Raw genomic sequence first — 26,918 nt, 5'->3', positions numbered from 1 at the left:
GTCCAAAAGAGAACGTATTATTTGGCAAAATAAGTCCTAGAGTTTCAAACGAGGCCAATTCTTTTCTCAGCTACATATATTTTACTTTAAAATGCCTCTCACTGTAGTGTTTTAGATATGTGTAAAGATGAAACGACTTCTGGGACAAGGTCATGTACTTGGTCATCTTCAGTAGCAGAGTCTATCCCTGAGGTCTTCTTCCCCAAATCCTGAGATTTTATCTTTCCATAAAAGTTTGGGGCTTTCTAGTTATGTGAACGAGCTGCTTCTGACAGCCCCTTCTTTTAGTGTAGCTCATTTATTAAGCTTTGTTTGGATCCAATGGCTCACAGCAGCTGGGTTGGGAACTTAGTAGTACCCAGATCAAAGTCACTGGAGCTAGTGAGCCTCATAAGATTCAATTCTTATTCCAATCATTAAGTTCAACTATTAGCTTTTTATTCACTTAAAAGCAGCTGAGATCGTCTTTGGTTTAATTAAAAACAGAACCAAAATTTTCCAGTTTGATCCAAGAGATGGATTTATTTTAGGGCTTATTGTTAAAGTGATGAATATTAAGAATCCGCCCATGAAGGAAGTTTGAGTCTATAATTTATTTTCACAAATAATGAAATAAAGTACAATGCCAATTTCTTTGTTCACGACAGAAACCTGACTTACAGTAAGTTCTCTGACTGAAGGTTTTTGGTTAAAGGGTGGGGAGCGGACACTGCGTCACCATGGGTTTTACTAATATTTTTCCCATTAAAGCACAATGGATCTAAACAAAGAGAAAATGATATGGGTGAACCACAGCACCCTCCATTTAACATTTATACTCAAAGTAAAAAAAAAAACCTGTTTTGAAAGTTTCCCTCATCACCATTTTACCCTTTCCTCCAAATTTATGAATATATATATATGTGTGTGTATATATATATATATATTGTTGCCCCTAAGATGAAAACATGTGATAGCATTCCTCAGATGTTAATCCTCTCCATCCATTGGTTTCATAACTATAAGCCTTACATTTTTAATAGAAAAAAAATTCCCAGATTTTACTCTCCTTCTATAACGGATAAGTATACATTTCTCAACCACTTTTCTCTACTCCTGGATTCAAAAATCTGGGAAAATCCATCACTGATATTACTATGAATGATTTTGTAAGAATCTCTGAAGTCCTTGGCAGAAGTTCTCAAATTCCTCCTTGAAAATAAGAGAAAAACATAATTGCTTACAAAAGCCAGTGCATTTTCTTATTATCTTGTTCTTTTGCAATCGGTTGGGGAAATGGAGGTTATCTTAACTTGCAATAATGAGACTCATTAACAGCTTCACAACTTTGGTGTCCCAAACCCCAACAATCCAATAATTTGCTATATTTTTAAATTAAAAGTATATTTATTAACTCATTAATTACCCACCAATTATTTCATCTGTCCTCAATGATCCCACTAAATTGTTTTCCAACTCTCAGTTTTGAGGGCAGCTAGATAGGTTGTGTGACCCTGAGAAAGTCACTAAACTAGTTACCAAAGTCCTTACTGCTTTTCTGCCTTGGACCCAATACTTAGTACTAATTCTAAGATAAAAGATAATGGTTTGAAAAAATACTAAGTTGTTTGAGCTTTTTTTAAAGCTTAAACCAGCATGACTACACCTCTTAATTTCTCTATTGACCTTCCTCTGCTATAAAAATTACTGTCAGATCTCTGTTCCAACCAAGCAGAACTCCTTGCTATATCCCAAATATATTTTGATTATTATCACTTTTATACTTTTGCAATTTTAACGTTTGCCTAGAATGTCTACCCCTTGCCTCTCTATCTAAATACCACCCGTTGTTCAAATTTTAGGTCATCCCACTCACCCTAACCATTCCACACCACAATAGATCTATCCCTCCTTACTGTCTCTGGGACACCTTTGGGCATATATATGACACTTTCTGTATATACCATGAGTCCTGTGGAACATTCCAATAATAGTAGCAGTTCAAGTTAATTTATGTCTTTCCATAATCCTAAATAAGTGTGCAACTACAGTAATTATCCAGCAGGTGAGAATAATATCCGGATTGTTCACCAACTGTCATTCTATTTAGTTCATTGGCCAAATCATTGCATCCAGTTCTCTTTAGTAAAATACATAAAGGAGGAAAACTCCTACACTGCAGTGCCATGTGACTCCAAATGGAAGGCAGAATATTAAGCTCAATGCCAGGAAGTTTTTAAATGCCCATACATCCTGGGCTCTGAATTTAGAGGAGGATAGTAGTAGTCTCTCGGTAACCGAGGATGACGATTGTCTTTGTGTGTTTTTGTGCACAAAGACACTGGTGCGTGAAGATTTAAGTGGAAAAGTCAATGCACAGAGACAGTCCCACTCTCTCGGTGTTGGAAGCCTGGGTCCATTGGCATGAAAAGTCGTTACACCTGGAGACTTCCTCAGCTGCATTGGATGGCCTTGTTGTCTTTTGTGCTCCAACACGCCCTAAGCACTCCACAGTGCTTTGCTGCGTCGCCATCTCAGCCGTTGAACCTTCTTGTTGGTTTCTTCCGTCTGTTCCGCCAAAACAGTCTTAACATGCTGGGTGAGCAAAGCCCTAGTTCATGACCAGCCCTCCATACCAAAGATATTACTCCTCCCTGAGCACCCCATACACCCCATTTTTAAATGCCCATACATCCTGGGCTCTGAATTTAGAGCGGGATACTATTGAATAAATTTCAAGAATATTTTAAAAGTGAGAAATCGGTTGATCTAATCCACTATATCTATAATCTTCTTTAAGTCTAAATCATTAACTTCCACCTTTCACAAGACATAGATATTAATGTGTGGAGTAGAACAATCCAAAGGGAAATGTTTCTCTTCCCTATAATTCTATGTTGCATCCCCAGTTAATAGATGATAACACCTTCTATATCACTCTTTCCAATTCAATACTAATTCTGAATCAAAGAAGATATAGTCATTACTAAATAATTGTGGATCTTTGCTCACCTGTAGGCCTCCAAGCCCAGCTTTCTAGCTGGCCATGAGGCCTCTTCAATGTTTTTATTATCATAAAATCTTTTTTGACTACAGAGTGATACATGTATTTAGTCCCTGTAGCTGATGAAAGGTTCAGGATGTCCTACCTTTAACACAGATTTCATTCCTGTGAAGGAAGGAGTTCATTACATATAGAAAAAATTGAAGGCCAAAAATTAAGTCCTTCTACATGGAGAGCTCTACCCTCATAGTCTCCCCAAACTGCTCCCAATTAATGTCTCCATTGTTTAAATGTGTGTGTGGAATTTCTAAACTTCATTTGCCCGCAGATTGTGAAGAGAGAACAAAGGGGAAGGAACTTGGGCCTGGGTCCCCAGTTCCAGACCACACAGTGTATTGAACAATGGAAGGCAGAGAAGTATAGAGGGAGATCTGTCTTCCTACTTCTGATTCGCCAACCTACTGCAAAATAAAATTGCTGATAACTGTCTCTGGTGCTCTGGATCTCCTCTCATTCAAGCTTTGGCTTCCAGTCCCAGATCTGGGATCAACCTATGCCTCACTGGTCTCACCACACTCATCTCAGCTTAATCTTGAGCTTCTGGTCTAGCTGACATGCAGATAGAAGGCAGGACAGGAGTAGTTCATGCTGCCCATCACTCTCCAATCCTAAAGGCAAAATCTGAGTAGAACAGCCCCCCACCTGGGGGGCTCACCTGGAAACCAAGAAGCCTGCCTCACCATTTCAACTTCCAATGGTCTGCTTTCTTAATAGAGCTAGAAGCCCTTTTCATATTGAGCATTTAAAATACAATCTGAATCGAATAGAGACAAGATTTTAAGTCCAGATATGTGGTGACTTCTTCACAGTGGAAGGGGAAGGAAAAGGTCCTGGTCAATAAAACAATTGTGCTTTTTAAAGTTTTGTAGTAAATGGGCACCAACTCGTTGATTCAGTCTTCAGTGCTTTCGTTCCTGTGCTCTCTTTTGTTTTTATTTTTCTTTGTGATGAACCTAAAGCCTAACAGTATAAAAGAACAATCCTACTACACTTGATGTTAATTGTTACCAAGAAAATAGGACACTAGACAAAAGGAGAGGGGGGCATTGGTTCCATGGAGATAATGTTGGAAAGGGAAGAAGAGAAAAGAAAGAATTTTGAGGGAAGGGAGCTACCTTCCTCTGAATTTATGTATAATTTATTAATAGCATTATGGAGTGAGGTAGGAACACTGCTATGAAAGGTCTGCCCCTACTCTGTTCATCTATGATGTTGGCCAGTCAGAGTGACTGTGATCTTGAGAAAACCAAGAGTTGCATGTAAGGTAGGGTGGGGTAAAACACCATTTGTGAAGTCAGAAGACCTGGGTTTAAAACTAGACATTGTCACTTACCATAGAGGCAACATTGGACAAATCACTTCCCTTCTCATCTACAAAAGGATTAGTTGATCTCTAAGGTCCCTTCAAACTCTAAAATCTTAGGAAGAAAATGCTGAAGAGGATATGGAAGCTAACCTGAGAAAAAATTCAAGGAACTTGGGCAAAGGGCTAAGGAAAAAAGAAAGAAAGGTGGAAAGAATACGCAGTGGTGTCCCTTTTTTCCAGTTTGATTTGAGTTTTGAATTGACTCTTTATTGAGTTAGGATCATTGGCATTGGCATCAGGGTACTGCCCCACTGGTATGTGTCCGTCGTGCCCCAAAGGCATGTCATGTACATCTGCCTCTGCTGTGATGGCAATGGAATCAATTGGTAAGCATTTGTTAAGCACCTAATAAATTGCTGAGTAAATCCTGAGAATACAAAGAAAGGCCAAAGATAACCTCTGCCCTGGAACTTACACTCTCAGGGGTAGAGACAACATATAAACAGCTACATACAAACTTCTTTCTTTTTTCCTTAGCCCTTTGCCCAAGTTCCTTGAATTTTTTCTCAGGTTAGCTTCCATATCCTCTTCAGCATTTTCTTCCTAAGATTTTAGAGTTTGAAGGGACCTTAGAGATCAACTAATCCTTTTGTAGATGAGAAGGGGAGTGATTTGTCCAATGTTGCCTCTATGGTAAGTGACAATGTCTAGTTTTAAACCCAGGTCTTCTGACTTCACAAATATATAAACATATAAAGTGGAAATAATCAGCAAAAGGGAGGCCTTAAAATTAAAAGACTTGAATTTTCCCTGAAGTTTGAAGGAAGTCAGAGAAGCCAAGAGGTGGAAATGAGGAGGAAGAGCATTCCAGGAATAGGGGACAGCCAGAGAAAAATGCCAGAAGCCTGAGAAGGTGCTAGAGGTGGGGAGGTTTAAGAGGGACTTTAAGCTCCAAACAGATGATTTTTCACTGATCCCTGAAGGTGCGAGGGAGCCAGTAGAGTTTATTTGAGGTTGGTGGTGGGGTTAGGGGGAGGGGCATGATTGGAGCTATACTCTAGGAAAATTACTTTGGCAGATGAATGAAGACTAGATTAGAGTAGGTAGAGACTTGGAGCAGGAAAATGAAATAGCAAGCTATTGGAATAGTCCAGGCATAAGGAGATGAGGAGATGATGGGGAAAGGAAGAAAAAATAGGAATCATATGCTCCTATTACACTCAGCTTTAATTAGTATTGTGAGACTAGTATTATTCCTCTCTCCAAAGACTGACCTCCTTTTACATATTCCTAAATGGTTCTATTTGTTAACACTGAGACTTCCATTCTTGTTTTATTTTTCATTTAACTTCTGATATAATTTTATAAATATAGGCTATCCCCAAAGTCTTAGTGAAATTTTAAGTTTTAGCAACTAAACAACAACAAAAACAAAAAATACCTTGGCTCCACATTATATTACTAAATATTTTGTGCATATATATTTCAGTATAACTGCTTTCCTTTATAATTCTTTGCTTTTTGTTTTATGCATTTAAAAATATTCCAAGAGGAGGTTTAGTCAGCCAAGTTCACAATGCAAAAAGTTCACTAAAACATTTGTCTGACTTCACCTTTGCCCCTTTAATTCCCCACCTTGCAGTGTGCATTTCTGTTCTGTCACATCCTTCTGGTAGATGGAAAGTTACTGGGAGCAAAGACTTTTGACTTTTTATTTTGCTGTCCCCACTGGCTGGTCTAATACCAAGTACATAGAAAGAGCTTAATAAATTATTTGCCAAATTGAAAAATTTTGACTCACTACCATACTGAATTAAGCTACCTCATAGTCCTGGGATACCAAAGACCATAATTCCTATCAGGATGGTATCATCATGCATCCTGATGCCACCTAGGAAAGATGGAGGAAGTAAGAGGGTTAAATCCCTCATCTGATGAAGGTGGATTATAATGTGTCTCTGGTAGGAGTTGACCCCATTCATAAAGCCAAAAATTCAAACAGAGACAAAGAATTATGCAAGAACTGATGAGCAATACTAGGAACTTTTGCTTTTCTGGTGGGGCCTAGATTTATGTTTTCTATTAGGCAAAAGAATGATCACCTATACCAGGGTATATTGGTTGTGTCAGGTGCTCTGTCCGTAGCTTGCCAGGAGCAAGAGAAAATAAAATTAATATCATTTCAAATTGTAAAACCTAAGGCATACGATTGCTATAATTTTCTAAGCTCTTTTCCATAGCAATTCCCCTCCATATGCCAGAGGAAAACGTGTGTTTCCAGGGGGAGATGGAAATGAACTGGTTGTTTTTGTGAATGGGAGATATTGAACTTTGAATTGAACAATAATTGTATTTGCATTTTAGAAATGGAATTTGACCTGGAAAAACTAATAATGGACTACAGAAATGTGCTGCTTCCATCACCTGAAGAGCCTGTGGCAAAAAAAGAGGTTTGTGATCCATTAATTGTAAATTATGGTCTCATTAGATAATGTTTTCAAACAGCAACTTTGTTTACTTTAACATTAATAATAATGTTATTTACATGTACATATGTACATTGGGAAAATTCAACTGATTTGAAGAGGTTTTTTTGTTTTCAATTTATATGATATAACAAATGACACACACACGTATTTATAGTACTTTAAGGCCTGCAAAATACTTTTCATACATCATCTTATTTGATCCTCACAGCAATTCTGTAAAATAGGAATTATTATTATCCCCATTTTACAGGTGAAGAAACTGATGATCAGAGTTTAAGGGACTTAATGAGGATCAAATAAGTTAGCAGAAGCCTGAAGCAAGATTCAAACTAGATCTTCCAGACTCCAAAATAACACTTCACTTGCTTTGCCAAGTAGTCTCTTTGCTTGTAAATAGATTTTGAAGACTCTAAAAGGCTCCTTTCATTCTGAAAAGTTAACAAGTCCTCACCACAAACATATATTTCTATCTCTTTCATTTATAATCATTCTTCATTTTAACTTAAAGTTCTATTGATGTCTCTGTTTTATTCCATCAAAATTATTTCCAGATACACTTCCATCTTAGCTATGTAATCTTACCTTCCTTTATTACAAAAACAAAAGCAAAATTCATCTAATAATGTGAGCGTTATCTGACAGCATTTACAAAATTCTGCTCTTGTAGCCTCTTGCTACTCCATATTTCCTCATCTCATATCTGTGGCCAGCATTGATCATTGTAATTACACAGCAGTTAGCTTTGTTATAATTTGCTTTGAATTTACATCATTATGGCAATTATCTATATTCTTTCCCTGATTGTAATTATTTCACTGTGTATCAGTTCATATAAGCCTGCTAAGTTTTCTCTAAATTCCTCATATTCTCCATGTCTTACAGCAAAGTAATATATTCTATTATATTCATATGCCTTAGTTTATTCAGACATTCTCCACCCAAAGGCACCTCATTTGTCTCTAGGTTTTTACTGTCACAAAAAGTCAGTCAATAAGCATTTATTAACTATCTACTATATGCCAGTCACAATGTAATGGAAGAAACAATTGGCAAATAAGTGTAGAGGTGAGCAATGTATTGGAAAAATAGGGAATAATGAAAAAAAGAGAAAACATTAGAATCATGATGGGATGTGAAAGGCTTCATTTAGAAGGAAGGATTTTAGTTAGAACTTGAAGGACCCAAGGAAGTGAGAAGAGAGAGACAGAGGATAGACCGAGAGAATGTCCAGAGCAGAGAAATAGAGAGAAATATTCATGGAACAGCAAGGAAACCAGTGTCACTGGATGGAAGAGTATGTGCCAGAGAGTAAAGTATGCAAATACTAGAAAGGTAGGAGGAGATTGGGGTTTGAAAGGCTTTGTACCCCAAACAAGAGTTCATATTTGATCCCAGAGGTGATAACATGTTGGAATTTATTCTACCAATCTGTCTTTATCTATAATGCCCAACAGTGATATTTCTGTCCCAAGGATCTCTGGGGCAGAGGGCATGAACAATGTGATAACATTCCTCACACAATCTGAAATTCTCTTCCCAGTGCACTAAACATCTTTTTTAGACTCATGTTGTGATGAGCTTTCCTTATTTTGGTAGTGGGACATAATGATGATCTTTGAGTTGATCCAAGAAATTTACTTCCTAACTGACAAATTCTTCTCAATATTAGTGCAGCAGCTAGCTGAGAGCATGGTTATAAAGAGGTATCAAGAAGATAATAAACAATCAGCCTTCCCTATCCACAGCCTGAATTTTGCATATCCTTATCCGTCACCATTTTAGAATAGCTCTATAATACCTATATTTTACAATGACAAAGGAAGAGACCACTTTTTGGATCTTAGAAATTTTCAGTTCTGAAATTCGATTTTGAATCATTCCTGGATGTAACTGTTGCTTTCCAGAAGTCAACAGAATTGTCACATTGAATTTCTTTATCCAGGTCTTGAAAATGTTAATGGCCCAAGCCCCTAAATTGAACTGAGATATTTATTTGAGCTGCCATACTCTTCATCTCCTCACTTCTATGGTATCTGAAAACAAGTTTACATTGTTATTTTTTTTTAAGATTGCTTAGTATGAACAAGTTGGATTTATTCCAGATTTGTGAGTGTGGCTCAATATTAGGAAAGCAATTACTATAATCATATTTAACAATCATTGCCAAAACCACATGATTATATCTATAAATTAAAAGAAAGCTTATTACATTTTGCAAAATGTACTTACATCAAATTTTTTTAAAACCTACAAAGCATAGACAGAGAAGGACTTTATCTTAATATGATAGAAAGTATCTATGACCAAAATCAAGCATTATATTCAAATGGGGAAATACTAATTTTCCTTATAAATGTTGGGAAAAAAAGCAAAAATACCCCTTTCTTTACTTTCATTTCACCCACAAATATAATTATCTCTATGCAGACATGATTCCCAGATCTAGATATTGGGCTTCTGTGCTCTAATCTTTATCATCCGTTACTTATTGAACATTTCAAATTTGGTGTATTGTAAGTACCTTAAACTTAACATTTCCAAAAAGGAAATCAACTTTCCCTCCCTCCAAAACTTTCTTTCTTCTGAACTTCTTTATTATCGTAAAAGGCACTACCCTCCTCTCAGTCACCAAGGTTCACAACATCAGTGTTATCTGCAGCACCTCTTGCTTACTCATCTCACATCTCTAGTTGACAAATCCTTTTATTTCTGCCTTCAAAACATCTCTCATGCCTATCCACTTCTCCCTAATCACAAGGCTACCACCCTAGTAAAACCATCATCACCTCATTTAGACTATTACAATAGCCTTCTAATTTTTCTTCCTACCTCAATCTTCTCCACATTCCAATCCATCCTTGACTCATCTACTGCAGTGACTTTACGGATGTGTAGGAATGCCCGTGTCACCTCCCTTCTTCAAATTCCAGTGATTCCCTCTCACCTCCAGGTTTGAATATTGAAACTTTGGGGTGTTTCGGTTTTTTGGTTTTGGGTTTTTTCATTTAAAACGATTCAAAACTTGGCCCTTTTCTACTTTTCTAGGCTTCCTGGATTCTGTTCTCTCCTAAGCACACTACAACCCAGCCATACTGGCCTATTCTCTGTTCCTTACACACAACACACCCCCTCCATCTCTGTGCCTTTCCAATAGCCAGGAGTACCCCCTTTGTGTCTTGAAAGTTCTTCCTCCTTTTACATACCTCTTAAAATCCTTGGTTTCCTTCAAAAATCAATAAAATCCTTTCTCTAAGAACGTTTTCCAATTCTCAGTCAATAAGCCACTCAACCAACCTCCTAAAGCAACCAGAAAAATATGAAAGACAGGAAGAGCAATAATTGGGAGAGCAGGAAAATTGGTTTCCCTCTACTTTATTCAGTGTACTTTTTAACTTGCTAGTTTCACTAAAATTAGGCATTAGCCCCATTTCATTACTAAGTACTTGTGATGCTTGTTGACGAGTGTCCCAACAGAATAAGAATCTGCATATCCATAATGCTCTTCATAGTGGGTTTTGACCAATAAAGTGGGTTTTGACTGATAGACTCTCTTAGTCTATTGTTTTTCTACATTTTTAACAAAAGACATCACAACTTTTTGGCCTTTCATGATAACTCACTGATGAATTGATGCTAGCTTTAACAAATGTGTTCTATGATCATACACTGTCTGTTGAATGATATAGAATGAAAGAGGCATTCTGTTTGGTTAGACTAAAAAAGAGGTGCTCAGCTAAGGAGATAATATAATTCTTTGATATAATAGATAGGAAAAAAATCTTCCTGGGTATTACTATTCAATGACATAAGCTTTAATTTGTTTCTATAATTTGGGGAATATTTTCTAGCTATTTCTTCCTATTTATTATAACTGATATCTGATAGTGATTCTAACTATAGCTATATCATATTTATCTTGTATAGAGTGAAACAATATCTTAAAGTATGCCTAACTGATTTTTTTTTTGTCCCTTACAGTCTCATTTAGTTGGCCTTGGTCCACAATTTTGCCGTATTCTCTTCACACTTGGAGGCCAGAGTCCTCTGGTAGCATACTATATGAAGGTGCATGAAATCGGGAGAAATCCAAAACTTCCGTATTCCAATATTCAAATGACTCAAATTTACCAATGGCCATATCCTTTTGAATTTTGTTTCATATGCCATTTATTAAATATTCTAATTTTAAGTGCTTTAGCCAATGAAAGACACTAAGCTTATATTTCTCACTAATGTAGTTTTTCACTTTTCATTATATTCAAGAGAATACTTAGAGTACTTTTTCTTCATTCTGTATTTAAGATGATGTTTATATGGAAAATGAATGCATAGGGATGTGGGGAACTGATAGATTCAATTGTGTTTTAGCCACATTAACAACCATGCCAAACTAAATAATTGATTTCACTTTCTAATTAATACATTATTGATAATGAATAAATCTATGATATCCAATGGATTTCTGGGTCATTCCACAGATCTCTAGTCACTCTTAACATTCCCAGAGCATACCTTTTTCCTTTTCAAAAGAAGCCCCACCCTTAGTCATGGGATCCCAGGACTATTCAAAGAATATTCAAAAGATAGGCAAGCATTAATGCTGAACTCATATGCTATTAGACCAGTTATGTCTGGACTAAAAAATGGGATCATAATTATCTCTCATACAAAAGGGTTTCTTACTATATATATATATATATATATATATATATATATATATATATAGCGAGAGAGAGAGAGAGAGAGAGAGAGAGAGAGAGAGAGAGCACCTCTGGGTGAAAATGATCATAATAATATTATTACTTTTAAATTTTTTCCTAATTATACACAAAAATAATTTTAACATTTATTGTTGGGTTTTTTATTTTGAATTCCAGATTCCCTCTCCCTTTCCCCTCGCTGACATAGCAAACAATTTGATATAGGTTATATATATGCAATCCTTCAAAACATTTTCATATTAGTCATGTTTAAAAAAAATTTCCAAAAAAGCAAATAAATAAACAAGAAAAATAAAGTTGTAAACTGTATGCTTCAATCCACATTCAGACTCCATCAATTCTTTCCCCAGGTGGATAATATTTTTCATTATAAGTCTTTCAGAACTGTCTTGGAAAATGACTGCTGAAAACAGCAAACTCATCCATAGTTGATCATCGTATGATACTGCTTTTCCTATGTACGTTGTTCTCCTGGTATTGCTCACTTCACTTTGCCTCAGTTCATGTAGATCTTTCCAGGTTTTTCCTAAATCTTCCTTTTCATTTATTTTTGTTTTAAACCCCTACCTTCTGACTTATAGCAATATTGTGTATTGGTTCCAAGGCAGAATTGGAGTAAGGGCTAAGCAATGGGGAAGGGGGGAGGGAGTTAGGTAATTGCCAAGGATCACATAACTAGATAGTGTCTGAGGCCATATTTGAACCCAGGACCACCCACCTAGCTGCATCTTCTCATCATTTCTTAGAGCACACTAGTATTCCACTAGAATCATATGCTACAATTTGTTCAGCCATTCCCCAGTTGATGGACAACCCTCCAGTTTCCAATTCTCTGCCACCACAAAAAGAGCAATCATAAATAATTTTGAACATTTAAGTAGACTCTTTCTTCTTATCTTTGATGTTTTTGGGATACAGACCTAGAAGTGAAATTATCCATCAAAGGGTATGCACGATTTCATAACTCTTTCAGCATAGTTTGAAATTACCCTCCAAAAGGGATGAAGCTATTTCAAATCCACCAACAGTTTTCCACATCCCCTCCAGCATTTGTCATTTTCTCTTCCTGTCACATTAGCTAATCTGATATGTGTGGTGTGGCACCTCACGGTTGTTTTACCAATGGTGATTTCAAGCATTTTTTCATATGACTAGAGACAATTTTGACTACTTTACCTGAAAACTCCCTGATTGTATCCTTTGACCATTTTTCAGTTGGGAAATTGCTTATATTTTTAGAAATTTAACTCAGTTCTCTATACCTTTTAGAAATGAGGCCTTTAATGGAGAATCTTTGTGTAATTTTTTCAAAGTCATAATTACCGTGTATTTTCCTCCATCCTATTTTTCCCCATTTCACTTAATCTCTCCTTTCACTATGCCTAACCTCAAAAGTGTTTTGCCTCTGATCACCACCTCCCCCAATCCACCTTCTCTTCTTTCAGCCCCATCCCCATCTTCTCTTAGCCTCTTCCCCAACTACTTTATTATAGGATAAGACAGAATTCTATGCCCATCTTGTGTATGTACATTACTCCCTCTTTAAGCCAATTCCATTGAGAGTAACATTCAAGTACTTCTCCCATATTCGCTTTGATTATAAAACCTCTTCTACTCCTCTCTCATGTGAAATAATTTACCTCACTCTACTTTCTCCTTCCCTCTTCTCCCATTATTTCATCTAACATCTATGCCCACTGTCTATCATCCTTCTAACTACCCTAATAATGGTAAAGTTCTTAAGAGTTACAAGTATCATCTTCCCATGTAGGAATATAAATTTTGATTTTATTGAATCTCTTACAATTTCTCTTATTTACCTTTTTATGCTTCTATTAAGTCATATTTGAAAATCAGATTTTCTATTCAGCTCTAGTCTTTTTATTAGAAATTTCCTTAAATCTCTATTTTTCCTCTGAAGGATTATATTGTTTTGCTGGGTAAGTAATTCTTGTTTGTAATCCTAGCTTATTTGCCTTCCATATTATCATATTCCAAGCCTTCTGATCTTTTAATGTCAGAGTTTCTAATTCTTGTGTTATCCTGATTGTGGCTCCACAATATTTGAATTGGGGCTTTTTCTAGCTGCTTAGAGTATTTTCTTCTTGCCTGGGAGCTCTGGAATTTAGCAATAATATTCCTGAGAGTTTTCATTTTGGAACAGCAAAATCCAAAAAAGGATGGAATGAAACAAATTTCCTTCCAAAGAAACTAAGAAAGTTGATAGGAAAGCTCTGTCCCACTAGGGTAAGTAAGAATGGGTTCAATCCAGCATAGTCGTTTCCTGGCAAAGGCCAATATTGGTAGTTATTGGTAGATTCTTTCAATTTCTATTTTACCCTCTAGTTCTAAAATATGAGGGCAATTTTCCTTGACAATTTCTGAAAGATGATGGCTAGGCTCTTTTTTAAAATCATGATTTTCAGGTAGTCGAATATTTCTTACATCATCTCTCCTTGATCTTTTTTCTAGGTAAGTTGTTCTTCCAATAGGATACTTCACATTTTCTTCTATTTTTTTCCACTTTGACTTTATTATCTTGTTTCTCAGTGTCTCCAAGAGTCATTAGCTTCCAATTGTTCAATTCTAAATTTTGAAAAACTATTTTTTTCTGTGAGCTTTTGTACCTCCTTTCCCATGAAGCCAATTTTGCTTTTTTAAAAATTCAAAACTTCAGTGAATTTATGGACAACTTTTTCCATTTGGCCAATTCTGTTCTTTAAAACGTGTTTTCTATTCAGTGGATTTTTGTGCCTCTTTTACCATTTGAACAATTCTGCTTTTAAGATGTTATTTTTCTTAGTATTTTTGCACCTCCTTAACCAAGCTACTGACTTCTTTTTCATGATTTTCTTGAATCACTCTCATTTCTTTTACCAAAATTTTTCTCTCTCTCTCTATTTTTATTTTTAAAATCTTTTTGAGCTCTTCTAGTAATTAATTTTGGGCCTGAGCACAATTCATATTTTTCTTTGAGGCTTTAGATGTAGCAGTTTTTACTTTATCATCTTCTTCTGAATTTGTTTTTATTTTCCCTATCACCATAGTAACTTTCAATAGTTAAGTTCTTTTGTTGTTGTTTTGTTTGATCATTTTTTCCAGCCTATTTTTTTCACTTTTAACTTTATGTTAAGGTTGAGCTCTGCTTCTGGGAAATAGAGGGTTGGGGGCAAGGCTCACTGTCCCAAGCTTCTGGGATTTTTGTGCAGCTATTTTCAGAACTAGTTCTGGAGATCTTCCTCACTGTTACGATCTAAGGAGAGATGTCACTGCTCTTCTGGCCTGTGCTGTTGTCTGTTAGTGACCACAAGCACTCTTTTCTACCCTAGAACTGTGACCATTAGCCCCAAATACTAGTATTCCTCCTTACGCTGGACCTGGGATACTGGACTTTGAACCAAATCTTCACATGAGCTTAATGCAACAGAGTCCTTCACCTAGTCCCAGCAAAGGAGCCTCTCTAATCTCCTGACCAGTTGTCTAACTCCCTATCTGTAGTATGAGAGCTCCAGACACTGATGTTGCTGAATCAAGTACCCCTAAGACCTGCTATCAGCTTGCATGGAGTCTCAGACTTCACTATTGGCCAGGGAACGACTATGCTGGATTGTACCCCATTCTTACTTACCCTAGTGGGACAGAGCTTTCCTATCAACTTTCTAAGTTTCTTTGGAAGGAAATTTGTTTCATTCCATCCTTTTTTGGATTCTACTGTTCCATAATTTGTTTTGAGACATCATTTTAAAGTTTTCTGGAAGGAGAAATTGAGAGCACTCAAGTGAGTTGCTTTTTCCTACCATCATGCCTCTGTTCCCTAATATTGTTACTATTAACAACAGAAAGCTAATATTTTCATAGCATTTTAAAGTTTACAAAGCACCTTACCTACATTATCTTAGTTGAGCCTCACAATAAGTCTGTGATTCAGTACACATAGCAAGGTATGCCTTAAAAGTATTTTATGGGTATGTGTCCAGGATGATTTCTGATAAGAAGGTAATTTTAAATCTGGAGCATGGTTAGAGAAAATTGCCATCTAAGGGTGAATTTTATGGGAAGATAATTGGGAAAAGAAATGCTATGAAAGAAATTGGTTATTGTGTCCCTCTCCACGGTGGAGTGACTGGTGGAAGCAAGTGACCCTTGTGTACATACAGGATCTCTTTTCTTGCCATTTAGATGTGCCATTTTGTTTTTCTTAGCTTTGAACTATGTTGTCCAGTTTTCAGGATGGGTGTTTGCCCATAGAATCCTTTTAACATAGGGCAGTTCTTCTGAGGGACACACAGGAACTACAGAAGGAGAATCAATACATCAACAAACATTTATCAAGTACCTTTTACATTCTAAACATTCTGCTAGATGCTAAGAATTAAAACACAAAGAATGAAACAATTCCTACTCTCAGACATATTCTTATGGGATAGAGAATTATATCTGCATATATAAATGGAGACTGATATATGTATATAAATATGTAAGGAATAAACATCAATAAAATAAACACAAAATTGGGAGAAAGAGCACTAGCAGTTGCAGGAAACAGCAAAAGTTTCATGCAGAAAATAATTGTTGCAGACCAGACCTGTTTCAGCCCAGGTTAGAGTTTCAGGTTCAGAATTAGAATAAAATGAGATGTTTATAGAACTTGTAAGAATAAAATATGGTTATCTGTGCTTTTTTTTTTTTTTGGTCATGACATTCAGGTAGCTCAATGATTCTTAGGCTTTTCTTTTCAGTCTGTTTTACAGATCAGTTGTTTTTGGTAATACACGCCACACTTTTTCTTTTTTTAAGTCTTTCAACTTTGTTTTAATATTTTTGTTATCTCATAGAGTTATGACCTTCTATATGGTCCATTTTAATTGTCATGGAGGGTGTTGCTAGGGCAAAGTTTTGTACCTCTTCTACCAAACTCTTAATTCCCTTTCTAATTTTTTCTTTCAGACTTCTCAATTCTTTTCCATTTTTTCCCTTAAGCACTTCCATTTCATTTATAAAAATGGTTTTCCCCCTTTTTAGTCTCTCCCTCATCTTTTCTAGGAATATTCATTGAATTTGTGCAGAAGTTTTGTTTTTCTCTGAGGCATTGTTTATAGATATTTAAAATGTTTCTCTGCCTCTGGATTTGTGTGTCAAGCATCTTTGTCACCAAAATAGCTCTTTTTGGCATGATACTTTTTTTATTTGCTCATTTTTCAAGGCTATTTCTCAGCTTCAGAGTTTATGTTAAAGCTGGGCTCTGTAACCCTTTTGGGTGAAAGATCCAGGCTGGTCCTGTTGCTTGGAATATTGAATGTTGTTATTCTGGCATCTCCAGGACAAGGGCCTGCAAGTTTCCAGTACTCCCAGAGTGATGTCTAATCCAGGTCTAAGTCTGATTGCTTTCCCCCACCCCAGTCTGATCTCTGAAACTTCTGTGTTTCAGTCAGAAAAATAATAATCTGCTACTGGATTAAGGCCCTACCTGTCAGCCTGATAGTTCTACTGGTTCAGAGCAGCAATTACAGAGTCTCTTTTCCTATGGGATTCCTACCCTGTTTATTTATCTGCAAGTTGAAAAGATGCTAGAAATGAGATCCCAGTCTGATGCTCGGGTCTGAGCCAACTGCTTCTGCTTACCTCTGAACTCCTTTTTTCAGTACACCATGACCCAAGGTCTTCCTCCTTTGGATGCCACCCCTAAGCACAAGTCTCCTTCTCAGTTTACCCTGGATCTGTGACTAAACTGAATAGAGAATGGCCGAGCTTCCAATTGGCACCTATCCCCATTGGGTGCCCTGATATGGGGTGCCTTGGTATGTATTTAGGACCACCCTCTCCCTAGGTGGGTACACATGGCTCTCTCCAGTGTTAGCAGACCTCTCTCTCTCCCTGCACCAACTTAGGCTGGACAAAGGACTAGCTGTGACCTTTTCTGCATTTTCCCATGAGGATTTGTTCTGGTGACTTTTGTAGATCTGTTAGGAGGAGTTGTAGGTGGGAGCTAAGCTGCATCAAGCTTCTTGCTTTTCCACCATGATGGCTCCTTTATCTATTATTTCTTAAGGAAGTCTTACAGATACAAAAGAATCCCCACAGCAAGTGGCTAGACAGCCAATCAAAAAGACTCAGTTTCCTCATCTGTACAATACCTAGAATAATAAGATAACTAATCTTGCTCCTTCCATCCTAAAATAAATGGTCCTGTTGATTAGTTCATCCCCTCATTTTGTCCTTAAGGATAATCAGGGATTCCAAAAGACAGAAAGACATAATGTACATTCTAGGCATAGGAGAAAGAGCCACAGAGATAGAAAACATACAAAAATATATTTATGTGTGTGTGTGAGAAATAGCATGAAGACCAGAGAATGTGTGAAGCGAAATCATTTTTAATACTGAAAAGGTAGGAAGGGTCAAGGTTGTTTAAAAAAAAAAGATAAACTTTAAATGTCAAACAAAGGAGTTTAAATTGGATACTAGAGGCAATTGGAAGTCACTGGAATCTATTAAGTATGGAGTGAAGGTGGTAGATTGGAAAGGGGAAATTTTGAGGCAAAAAACAAATTAGCAGGCCATGGCAACAGCCCAGGTGGAAAGTGATCAGGACTTGAACCAGGGTGGTAGAAGGGGGGTTGTGTAATTGAATAGAAGTGGAAGTATATAGAAGAGTTGTTGTAGAAAGAAATGGCAAAACTTGACAAGTGCTTGAGCATGTGGGTTGAGTGACAGTTGGGGTGAAGAGTTGAAGATAACACCAAAGTATGAACAGATCACTTGCACACTAACAGCAATCTTGTAACAATGATCAATTGTGAAAGACTTGGCTACTCTGATGTACAATGATAATACAACAATACAATGATCCAAGACATTTCCAAAGGACTCATGATGAAAAAGTGCTATCCACCTCCAGAGAGAGAATTAATTTACAACAGAGTGCAAATTGAATATAATTTTCTTGCTTTCTTTTTGTTTTGCTTTTTTTCTTTGCCATGTGACTAATATGGAAATATGTTTTGAATAATTTCATATGTATAATTGCTACCATTTTTCTTGCCTGCTCAGTGGGTGGTGGGGGGGAGTGAGAGAGAGAGAGAGAAAATCTGGAACTCAAATTTTTAAAAGAATGTCAAAAATGAGTAATAATTTTTAAAATTTTAAATAAAATGGAAAAATCATAACTGAGAAATTTTACTGTTCTCTTTTTCAGTGATCCCAAACTGCTCCCTAATAGAAAAGCCATTTTCTTAAGCCAATATGTACCCAGGGATGCTAGAGGGCTATAAATCATTGAACACTGTCATTTCAGAAGTACCAATATTTTAGGGGACCCAAAGGCAATAGAGAATAGTATTTGGTTTGAGTAGGCTGGAGCATGGGATTTCATACTGGTAGGGAATTTCAGGCTTGGAAATTCCCCCCACAAAAAAGATCCCCAAATCATCTGCAAATTATTATTATCTTAGAGATTCACTTGTGGCAACGGGAAGTTATGTGAGATATCTGTGGTTACACGGCTATCAGCAACAGGGCTTTCAACTGAGGTCTTTCTGAATCAAGGTCAGACTTGGTTCCAGTGTTTCACGCTGCCTACAAGTTGTCATTCAGTTATTTTTTTCAATCATGCCTGACTCTTTGAAACCCTATTTGGGGTTTTCTTGGCAAAGATACTGGAATGGTTTTCCATTTCCTTCTCCAGCTTATTTTACAGATGAAGAACCTAAGGCAAACGGGGTTAAGGGACTTGCCTGGGATCACACAGCTACTAAAAAATAAAAAGTCTGAGGACAGATTCGAATTTATGAAGAAGAGTCTTCCTGATTCCAAGCCCAGTACTCTTTCCACTGTGCCATCTAGCTGCTCCATAAGTACCTCTGTAGTAGGTATTTTAATTTTTATTGAATTACTGAATCAGAAGGCTTTTCCAATGGTTTGTTCCCAGCTTGACCTCTATTTGGTGTCAAAGTGCTTCCGTGTGGCATGAGACTTGGTGACCAGCTAAAACTCCTATCTCAGCCACCATTGGTTATTATTAGGGCTAACCTTGGTCTAAATCCAAGGGCAGAAATTGTCTTTGGGCTCATTGTGTATCCACAGTGCTTTTGCACAGCTCCGGGCTGATGCCTAGGAAGTGCTTAATAAATGTTTATTGACTGACCATTGGGGGTTTTATGCCCAGCCTAAGATAGTGCAAATGTTCAAAATAAGACTTTAGTTTGCTTCTCTTGTTGTTGCCTTTTAGGAATATATATTTCACCCTCTGTATGTTTTTTTAAAAGGAGTTGTTTTTTTGTGAGACTGGAAGGAAGGAAGGCAGGCAGGCAGGACTAGAGGAGGAGTTCCACCACTTCCTATCTGGAACTTACAACAAGGTACGCCTTTGGACCCCAACTTCCTCATTTGTAAAATGATGAGTTGGACCAGAAAATTTCTGTGTTCCCTTTCTTCTCTAGATCTTCTGATCAATTTAATTTTGTGATCAAAAAAGAAGAGTCGGTGGGGAAAATGTGCTAATTTTTCTATTAACCTCACATGTGGAAAACCTAACTGGACCATGAGATCGCAACTAAGGCACGAATCAGGGCAGCCAAATTACATACAAAGTAACGATGCAGAAATAGTCAGAATAGTGAAGGTTTTAAGTGCTGCAGTTGCAAACTTAACCAACTAAAAACATTACAGTCACATCACACTCTCAACCAAGCCTGTCACCATTGAGGATGGGGACCACCATATCATATGTTTATTTCTCTTGTATGCCCTGTATTCGGATAGATCCAAATTGCAGGGCAGAAGAACTGCTGTAGATCTGGGGGATGGGGGTGGGGGGTTAAGGCGCAAGTTGCATCATAAAGATCTCCTCTAGCTCTGAGTCTATATAAATTACCAGAAAATTCTATGCTTTTGACTTCTGAAGCCCCTAAGATGCTGATCACTTTCCATTTATTCTAAACTATGTCTAAGTAGTCATAATTTTCCCCATTATTGTAGTAAAATTTCCATTTGGAGAGCCTTTGATGACAGTAATAATCCAATAACTGAATTTCCCTGGCAACAAACTGGGCACTTCATTGGTCCATAGTCAACATGCCCAGCTTGAAGCCTTCTGCCCTAGAACAAAGCCTGCGATCCCAATGTGAATTTCAGAGCAAGGAAGACCCAACATTTATCAGCTATGGGCAGTTATTTAAAGGGGACACTGCGCGGAACTTGCTGTTGGTCAACCTGGAATGTACCACGACTCCCTTCCTTCCCTCCTCATTAGAGTATCGTCCCTGATTATCAGTGGCAAGATATGAAATGTAAGCTTTGCTGACTGATATCCAGAATCTAGATCAAATTACCTGGAGCATAAATATCCAAACTCCACAATAAAAAAGTAAGATAACTAGGAGTATATGAGCTCTTACTCCTGCATGAAAATAAAGGTTTTACAAAGTCAACATCTGTTTTTAATTATCAGTTATGTGGGGGAAGCAGACAGGCAGCACAGAAATTAACCCCCCCCTGCTTATAAAAGGTCGCCAGCTGTGGGTAATAAGTCAGCCCATCTTCACACAGAAAAGGGGGTGGGGGGAGCAAGAGGGTGTGGAATACTTTATGAGCAAGTGCAGCCTCTTTTCACAATGTTTTGTTTTAACCAAGATTTTCAACATTCTTTAAGTACACCAAGTCTCTGAAGTTTGGTTCCAATTTGACCAGTGATTTTTTTTCAACCCCACAGTTAAAGCTCTTATTAAGGCTATGCCTAATTCAATTCAAAAAGTAAATAGACCTAGTCACAAAAAGATAACACATTAACTGGAAGATCGATGTCTGAACAAATCCGCAAAATAGAGGCTTCCGTCTGGTGTCTTTTCTAGCAAAGTCATGTGGAGACACTTTTTTTTCCAATCATTAAACAAGCATTTATTTAGCACCTTCTGTTGTCAGGCACTAGGAATTCACGGCATCCTAAAATATGCTAAGAAAATAATATATCCACTGGGAAATAGATTGTACTCGTTGAGACCCAAGTCATCACCCCCAAGGGGCAACAGTTTTTGGAAAGAGGTCCAAAAGAAAGGCAACATGGCGAAACGAATACATGATTGAGAGTTAGAAGTGAATTCTAATGCTATCATTGCTATTTGCTGCCTTCATGTCATTAGGATAAGTCATTGAACGAATATCTCAAAACGTCATTTTTCTCATCTGCTAAAGGGAGAATATATATATATACATATATATATATATATATATATATATTAGTTGAACTCTGAGTTCCCTTCCTGTTCTAAGCCTTTTCTTCTATGACTCATGGCCCAGCTGTAGAGGCCAGACTCCTTCAGGGCCCAGAAACCAGCACTGATAAAGCCTGAAGGGATGACTTCCCCAGGTGAACCTAAGATGTAACTCAGGAACAAAATTACAAAACTGATGTGGTGATTCTGCACTTGAAATGGATTGCATTTGATTTGATAAATACTTCTTATGTACCATGCGCAAGGCATAGATTAATGGACAGAGAACTGGCCTCAAAACCAGGAAGATCTGAGCTCAAGTCCCCTATCTGGCATATATTGATTGTAGAACACTAGGTAAGTCACTTAACTTCTCGATGCTGGGCAACTCAAGACTCTCAGTTACAGAATTGTTGACCTGCATTAGTAAAGGGAATGTTCTCACTTAGAAGTTCCTTGCACCAATGGAATCAAAGGTGTACTCCCTGGCTAACACCACCACTTGCCTCTCCAAGGAAAAACTAACCAGAGGTAAGAGGAGTGGAAGCCTTGGGACAAAGGTCTGAATCCTCCAAAAATAATAGAACTTGAGGAGCTTTTCTTGGTCTTAGCCTTGGCCAGTGCTTTGAGTTTAGCTTATTGCTGACTTTGTTGATCTAGAATTGCCTAACTCTGCCTCTTGCCTGGTCCGTTACTCTGTCCAATTCCCTGCTATCTTTATCCTTACTGATTTTTGACTATTCAATGGATAGAAGCACTACTTCTTCCCTTTCTTGAATAGGTGGTTTCCACTTTGTTTAACGTCTTTGATTGATTCTGTCAAGAAGTCAGATTTCTATACTTGTTGAGACAGGAGTATGGAACACTCCTCTTGCCTATTTCTGTTTCATCTCTGCTTTTTAGTTTAATCAAGAAACTTCCCTTTCACTTAAGGCTTATAAAGACATGGACAAACATCCAGGGAGCTTGGTGTTTGCAGCTTTCTGGTTTGTGTTTATCAGGGCTTGAGATCTTTTCAGTCAAAAGTCCTACCTCCTTACAATCTGGAAGAGAAAAGCTGTCATTCTGATTTCAGACCCCTCTCCTCCCATTTAGCTCTCAGTGCCTCCCTCCTCTTTTGCTTCCCCTTGCATATTTCCACATGGCTTTTTTTTACTCCATCCAACATAGCTCCAACCAAAAGACATGGGGTAGCCACCCCATGTACCACATGCATGTTCACTACTACTTAACTATGTACCTTCCCCCAAAGATGCACATTTATTGTCCTTTTCCAGTGGGAAGATTTCTAACCTACATCACTAACTTTTGCCCATTTCCTTCTTTTGAATATAGCATTCTACAAAAGTTTCTCGGCATAACTGCTTAACACTATATATTCACTGCCCTAGTAGATACCCAAATTTTAGAATCTGATTTCTACTTGAAACTCTGCTCTCCTCAGCTTTCCTCCTCTCCCTCTGTTTCCCTCTGTTTCTGGCTCTCTTCTTTCTGATTATCTTTCATACACTCTTTCCCTGTTCCTCTCTTTAGATCCCTCTCTCTCCCTCCTTCACTCTCATACACACACAAACTCACTCTTTCTCTTATACACATACATGTAAACACACACATACATGTAAACATATGTACACACATGCAAATGGACTGACTTTCTCATTGGAATCTGATAGGACAAGACTGAATGAAAGCAAAATCAGGTATGGCAATTTTGTTCTAGAAAAAGAAAAAAAAGTTTGGTTTTATTTTTAGAATACTTTTAATTGGAGTTGTTTTGAGCTATGTTGATGAGGTTGCTAAGCCCTCTCTTTTCTCAAACTCTGCCAGTTGCCTAAGAGGCTGGGACTAAGGAAACCAGGGGGCAGAAAATGAAAATAACACTTTTCTCAAGAACATGGTGAACAAAGGAGTTTTGTTTTACTGAAGTGGCCATGTGCGTGAGGAGTAGAACCATTTTTTTTCAGCCACCTTGAGCCAGAGACAATTACAAAATTGCTCAGAAGATCAAGTCCCTTTTTACTCAAAAGACATGGTTTAAGTTCCAATTTGGGTTATTTTATAAAGTATACAATACCCAAACCACAATTCAACAAACTTGTTATTAAACTAACTAATGAGATAAATAGAAGACTTTAGTTGCCTGAGGAAATCAGGTTGGGGAAAGGGAGTTGTATCAATTTTTTAAACCACAATTTGGACTTCAGATTATAAACATGGTTTATGGAATGGGGTGTGGAAGGAGGGTGGGTTGAGGAAGATAATTTCATCATGAAAGTGGGTTTTCTCCCCTTTTAAGGAAATCCAGAATGAATGTGTGAATCTGTTAAAGCCAAAGTTATATCAATTAAGAGAAGAAAGTGGTTCAGAATAAAATTGTTGTAAATGATTCTTAAAGGTTAAAACACACACACACACACACACACACACACACACACACACACACACACACATTCCCTGCTCCCATTAACTCTCTTGTTTTTCATTTTGATCAGATGGGAAGCCAACTCTCTTGAATGCCTGGGATTTCTTTGAGAGTTGAAAGCAACATTCTAAATAAAAACAAAATTTTGACCAGACTAATTTTTTAAAATCACCCACTCCTGGGGGCAGCTGGGTAGCTCAGTGGATTGAGAGTCAGGCCCAGAGATTGGAGGTCCTAGGTTCAAATCTGGCCTCAGACACTTCCCAGCTGTGTGACCCTGGGCAAGTCACTTGACCCCCATTGCCTAGCCCTTACTACTCTTCTGCCTTGGAATCAATATACTGTATTGATTCCAAGATGGAAGATAAGGGTTTAAAAAAATTACCCACTCCTCCTAGAATGGACCCCAAAAAAAGTAAATACATTCAAGATTTGTTACTATTCATTTACCCAGTAAAAGGTGCTTCTTGCCTTGGACAGGGGACTTTTCACCCATGATTCAGTACTTTAAAAAACCAGAAACCTTATTCTAATTCTAAAATGTTATCCCTCATCTTCCATGGAAGCCAATACTTTAAAGAGGAGGAAGGAAAGAATCCTGGTTCTGGGTATAAGACATATGCCCCATAATAACATTTATACCATCTTTTATATCATATAATGTTGTATCACAGCCAAATGCCTATTTCTATCAAAATTTCCTAGCCTTCCTTTTCTTTATGCCTCTATAAAGATGCCTCAGCTAATCTATTACTTTTGAACCTCTTATTCATCCATCCCTCTTTTCCTCTCATTCTTTCTAACCTTTTTCTATCCCCTCCCCTTGACCTCTTTCTAGTCACTGTCCTCCTCCTTATTCTGACACCAATTCTGCTTCTCTTTCTCCTTAGCAAAAGACTTCTAAAACTTTACTAAGAAAATTGAAGCCATCCATCACATTCCCCTCCTCTTCCCTGCTCCATATTTCCAAATACCCCTATACACTCTCTTCTCATTTGGTCTAGGTTCTGAGAATGAGAGGGCCCATCTCCTTGTCAGAGCCAGCCACTCTACCTGTGCCCTTGATCTCATACCTTCCCCTATCCTCTGGGAACTTGCCCCCTTTGATCATTCCTTCTCTCGCACTCATCTGCAACTTCTAGCTACCGCCTCCTTCATTGTTGCCTGAAGGCATGACTGGTTGCCCCTATTCTTAAGAAACCTTCATTTGAGGGCAACAAAAGAATATCTACCCTTTGACCCAGCCATAGCACTGCTGGGTCTGTACCCCAAAAAGATAATGGACACAAAGACTTGTACAAAAATATTCATAGCTGCGCTCTTTGTGGTGGCCCAAAACTGGAAAACGAGGGGATGCCCATTAATTGGGGAATGGCTGAACAAACTGTGGTATATGTTGTTGATGGAGTACTATTGTGCTAAAAGGAATAATAAAGTGGAGGAGTTCCATGGAGACTGGAACAACCTCCAGGAAGTGATGCAGAGCGAGAGGAGCAGAACCAGGAGAACATTGTACACAGAGACTAATACACTGTGGTATAATCGAACGTAATGGACTTCTCCATTAGTGGCGGTGTAATGTCCCTGAACAACTTGCAGGGATCCAGGAGAAAAAAACACTATTCATAAGCAAAGGATAAACTATGGGAGTGGAAACACCGAGAAAAAGCAACTGCCTGAATACAGAGGTTGAGGGGACATGACAGAGGAGAGACTCTAAATGAACACTCTAATGCAAATACTATCAACAAAGCAATGGGTTCAAATCAAGAAAACATCTAATGCCCAGTGGACTTGCGCGTCGGCTATGGGGGGTGGGGGCGAGGAAAAGAAAATGATCTATGTCTTTAACGAATAATGCTTGGAAATGATCAAATAAAATATATTTTAAAAAAAAACATACTGAAAAAAAAAAAGAAACCTTCATTTGATCCTGACATCATCTCAAATTGTTGTTCTGCATCTTTTCTCCCTTTCTCAGCTAGACTCCTAGAAAAAAATGGTATCTATATTCTTTGCATCCACTTTCTTACCATTCAATGCCTTTTGAACCCTTTGCCATGGGGCTTCTGGACCCAGGACTCAACTGAAATTGATCTCTTTCCAATGGTACCAGTAATCTCACAATTACTAGGTTTTTTCCCCATTCTTGATCCTTCTTGATGTTTGTGAAGCTTTTCACACTGCCTGCCACCCACTCCTTTTAGTGCCTCCCTTCTCCCTTTGTATGTCATAATGCTTTCTTCTGACTTTCTTCTTGCCTGATTATTCCTACTTGGCCTCTTTTGCAAGATTATCAGCCTTCTGTCACCAAGTATAGCCCCTTCCAAAGCTCTGTCCTGGGCCATCTTCTCTCTGCATATTCTTTCAGTGATGTCATTAGCTTCTAAGGTTCCATTATCTCATCTGCACAAGTGACTCTAAAACCAATTTTTCCAGCCCTAAATTTTCTCCTAAGTTGTACTCCTTTGTCAATTGCCTGCTAGATATAACTGCCTGGATGTACCATAAGGCATCTCATAGACAGCACAGGCAATATGAAACGAAGTCTCTTTCCTCTCAATCTTCCCCTCCTACAAACTTCCCAATTTCTGTTGAGGGTACTATTGTTCTAAATTTGGTGTCATCTTTGACCCTTCCCTCTCTATCCATACCAAGACTGTGGCCAGTTCTGTTGAATCTACCTCATCCTCATACCTCTTTCTTCCTTTCTCCTGGCTTTCTAAGGT

At 37.7% G+C, this 26,918-nt stretch overlaps 1 protein-coding gene across 2 annotated transcripts in view; it reads left to right on the top strand.

Annotated features, from left to right (window-relative positions):
• The window catches only part of FAM227B (family with sequence similarity 227 member B), a 319,277-nt gene that overhangs the window by 259,550 nt on the left and 32,809 nt on the right, over positions 1-26,918 (top strand). For both annotated transcript variants that reach the window (XM_056810170.1, XM_056810172.1), the window contains 2 exons: positions 6,714-6,799; positions 10,817-10,975. In XM_056810170.1, coding sequence (XP_056666148.1) covers positions 6,714-6,799; positions 10,817-10,975 — 245 coding nt within the window. The remainder of the gene's footprint in view (positions 1-6,713; positions 6,800-10,816; positions 10,976-26,918) is intronic.

This window comes from Monodelphis domestica, chromosome 1 (assembly GCF_027887165.1).
Source record: "Monodelphis domestica isolate mMonDom1 chromosome 1, mMonDom1.pri, whole genome shotgun sequence".
In the NCBI taxonomy this organism is placed as follows: Eukaryota; Metazoa; Chordata; class Mammalia; order Didelphimorphia; family Didelphidae; genus Monodelphis; species Monodelphis domestica.
The sequence above is the reverse complement of the archived record's forward strand: the minus strand, read 5'-3'. Positions and strand labels throughout refer to the sequence as shown.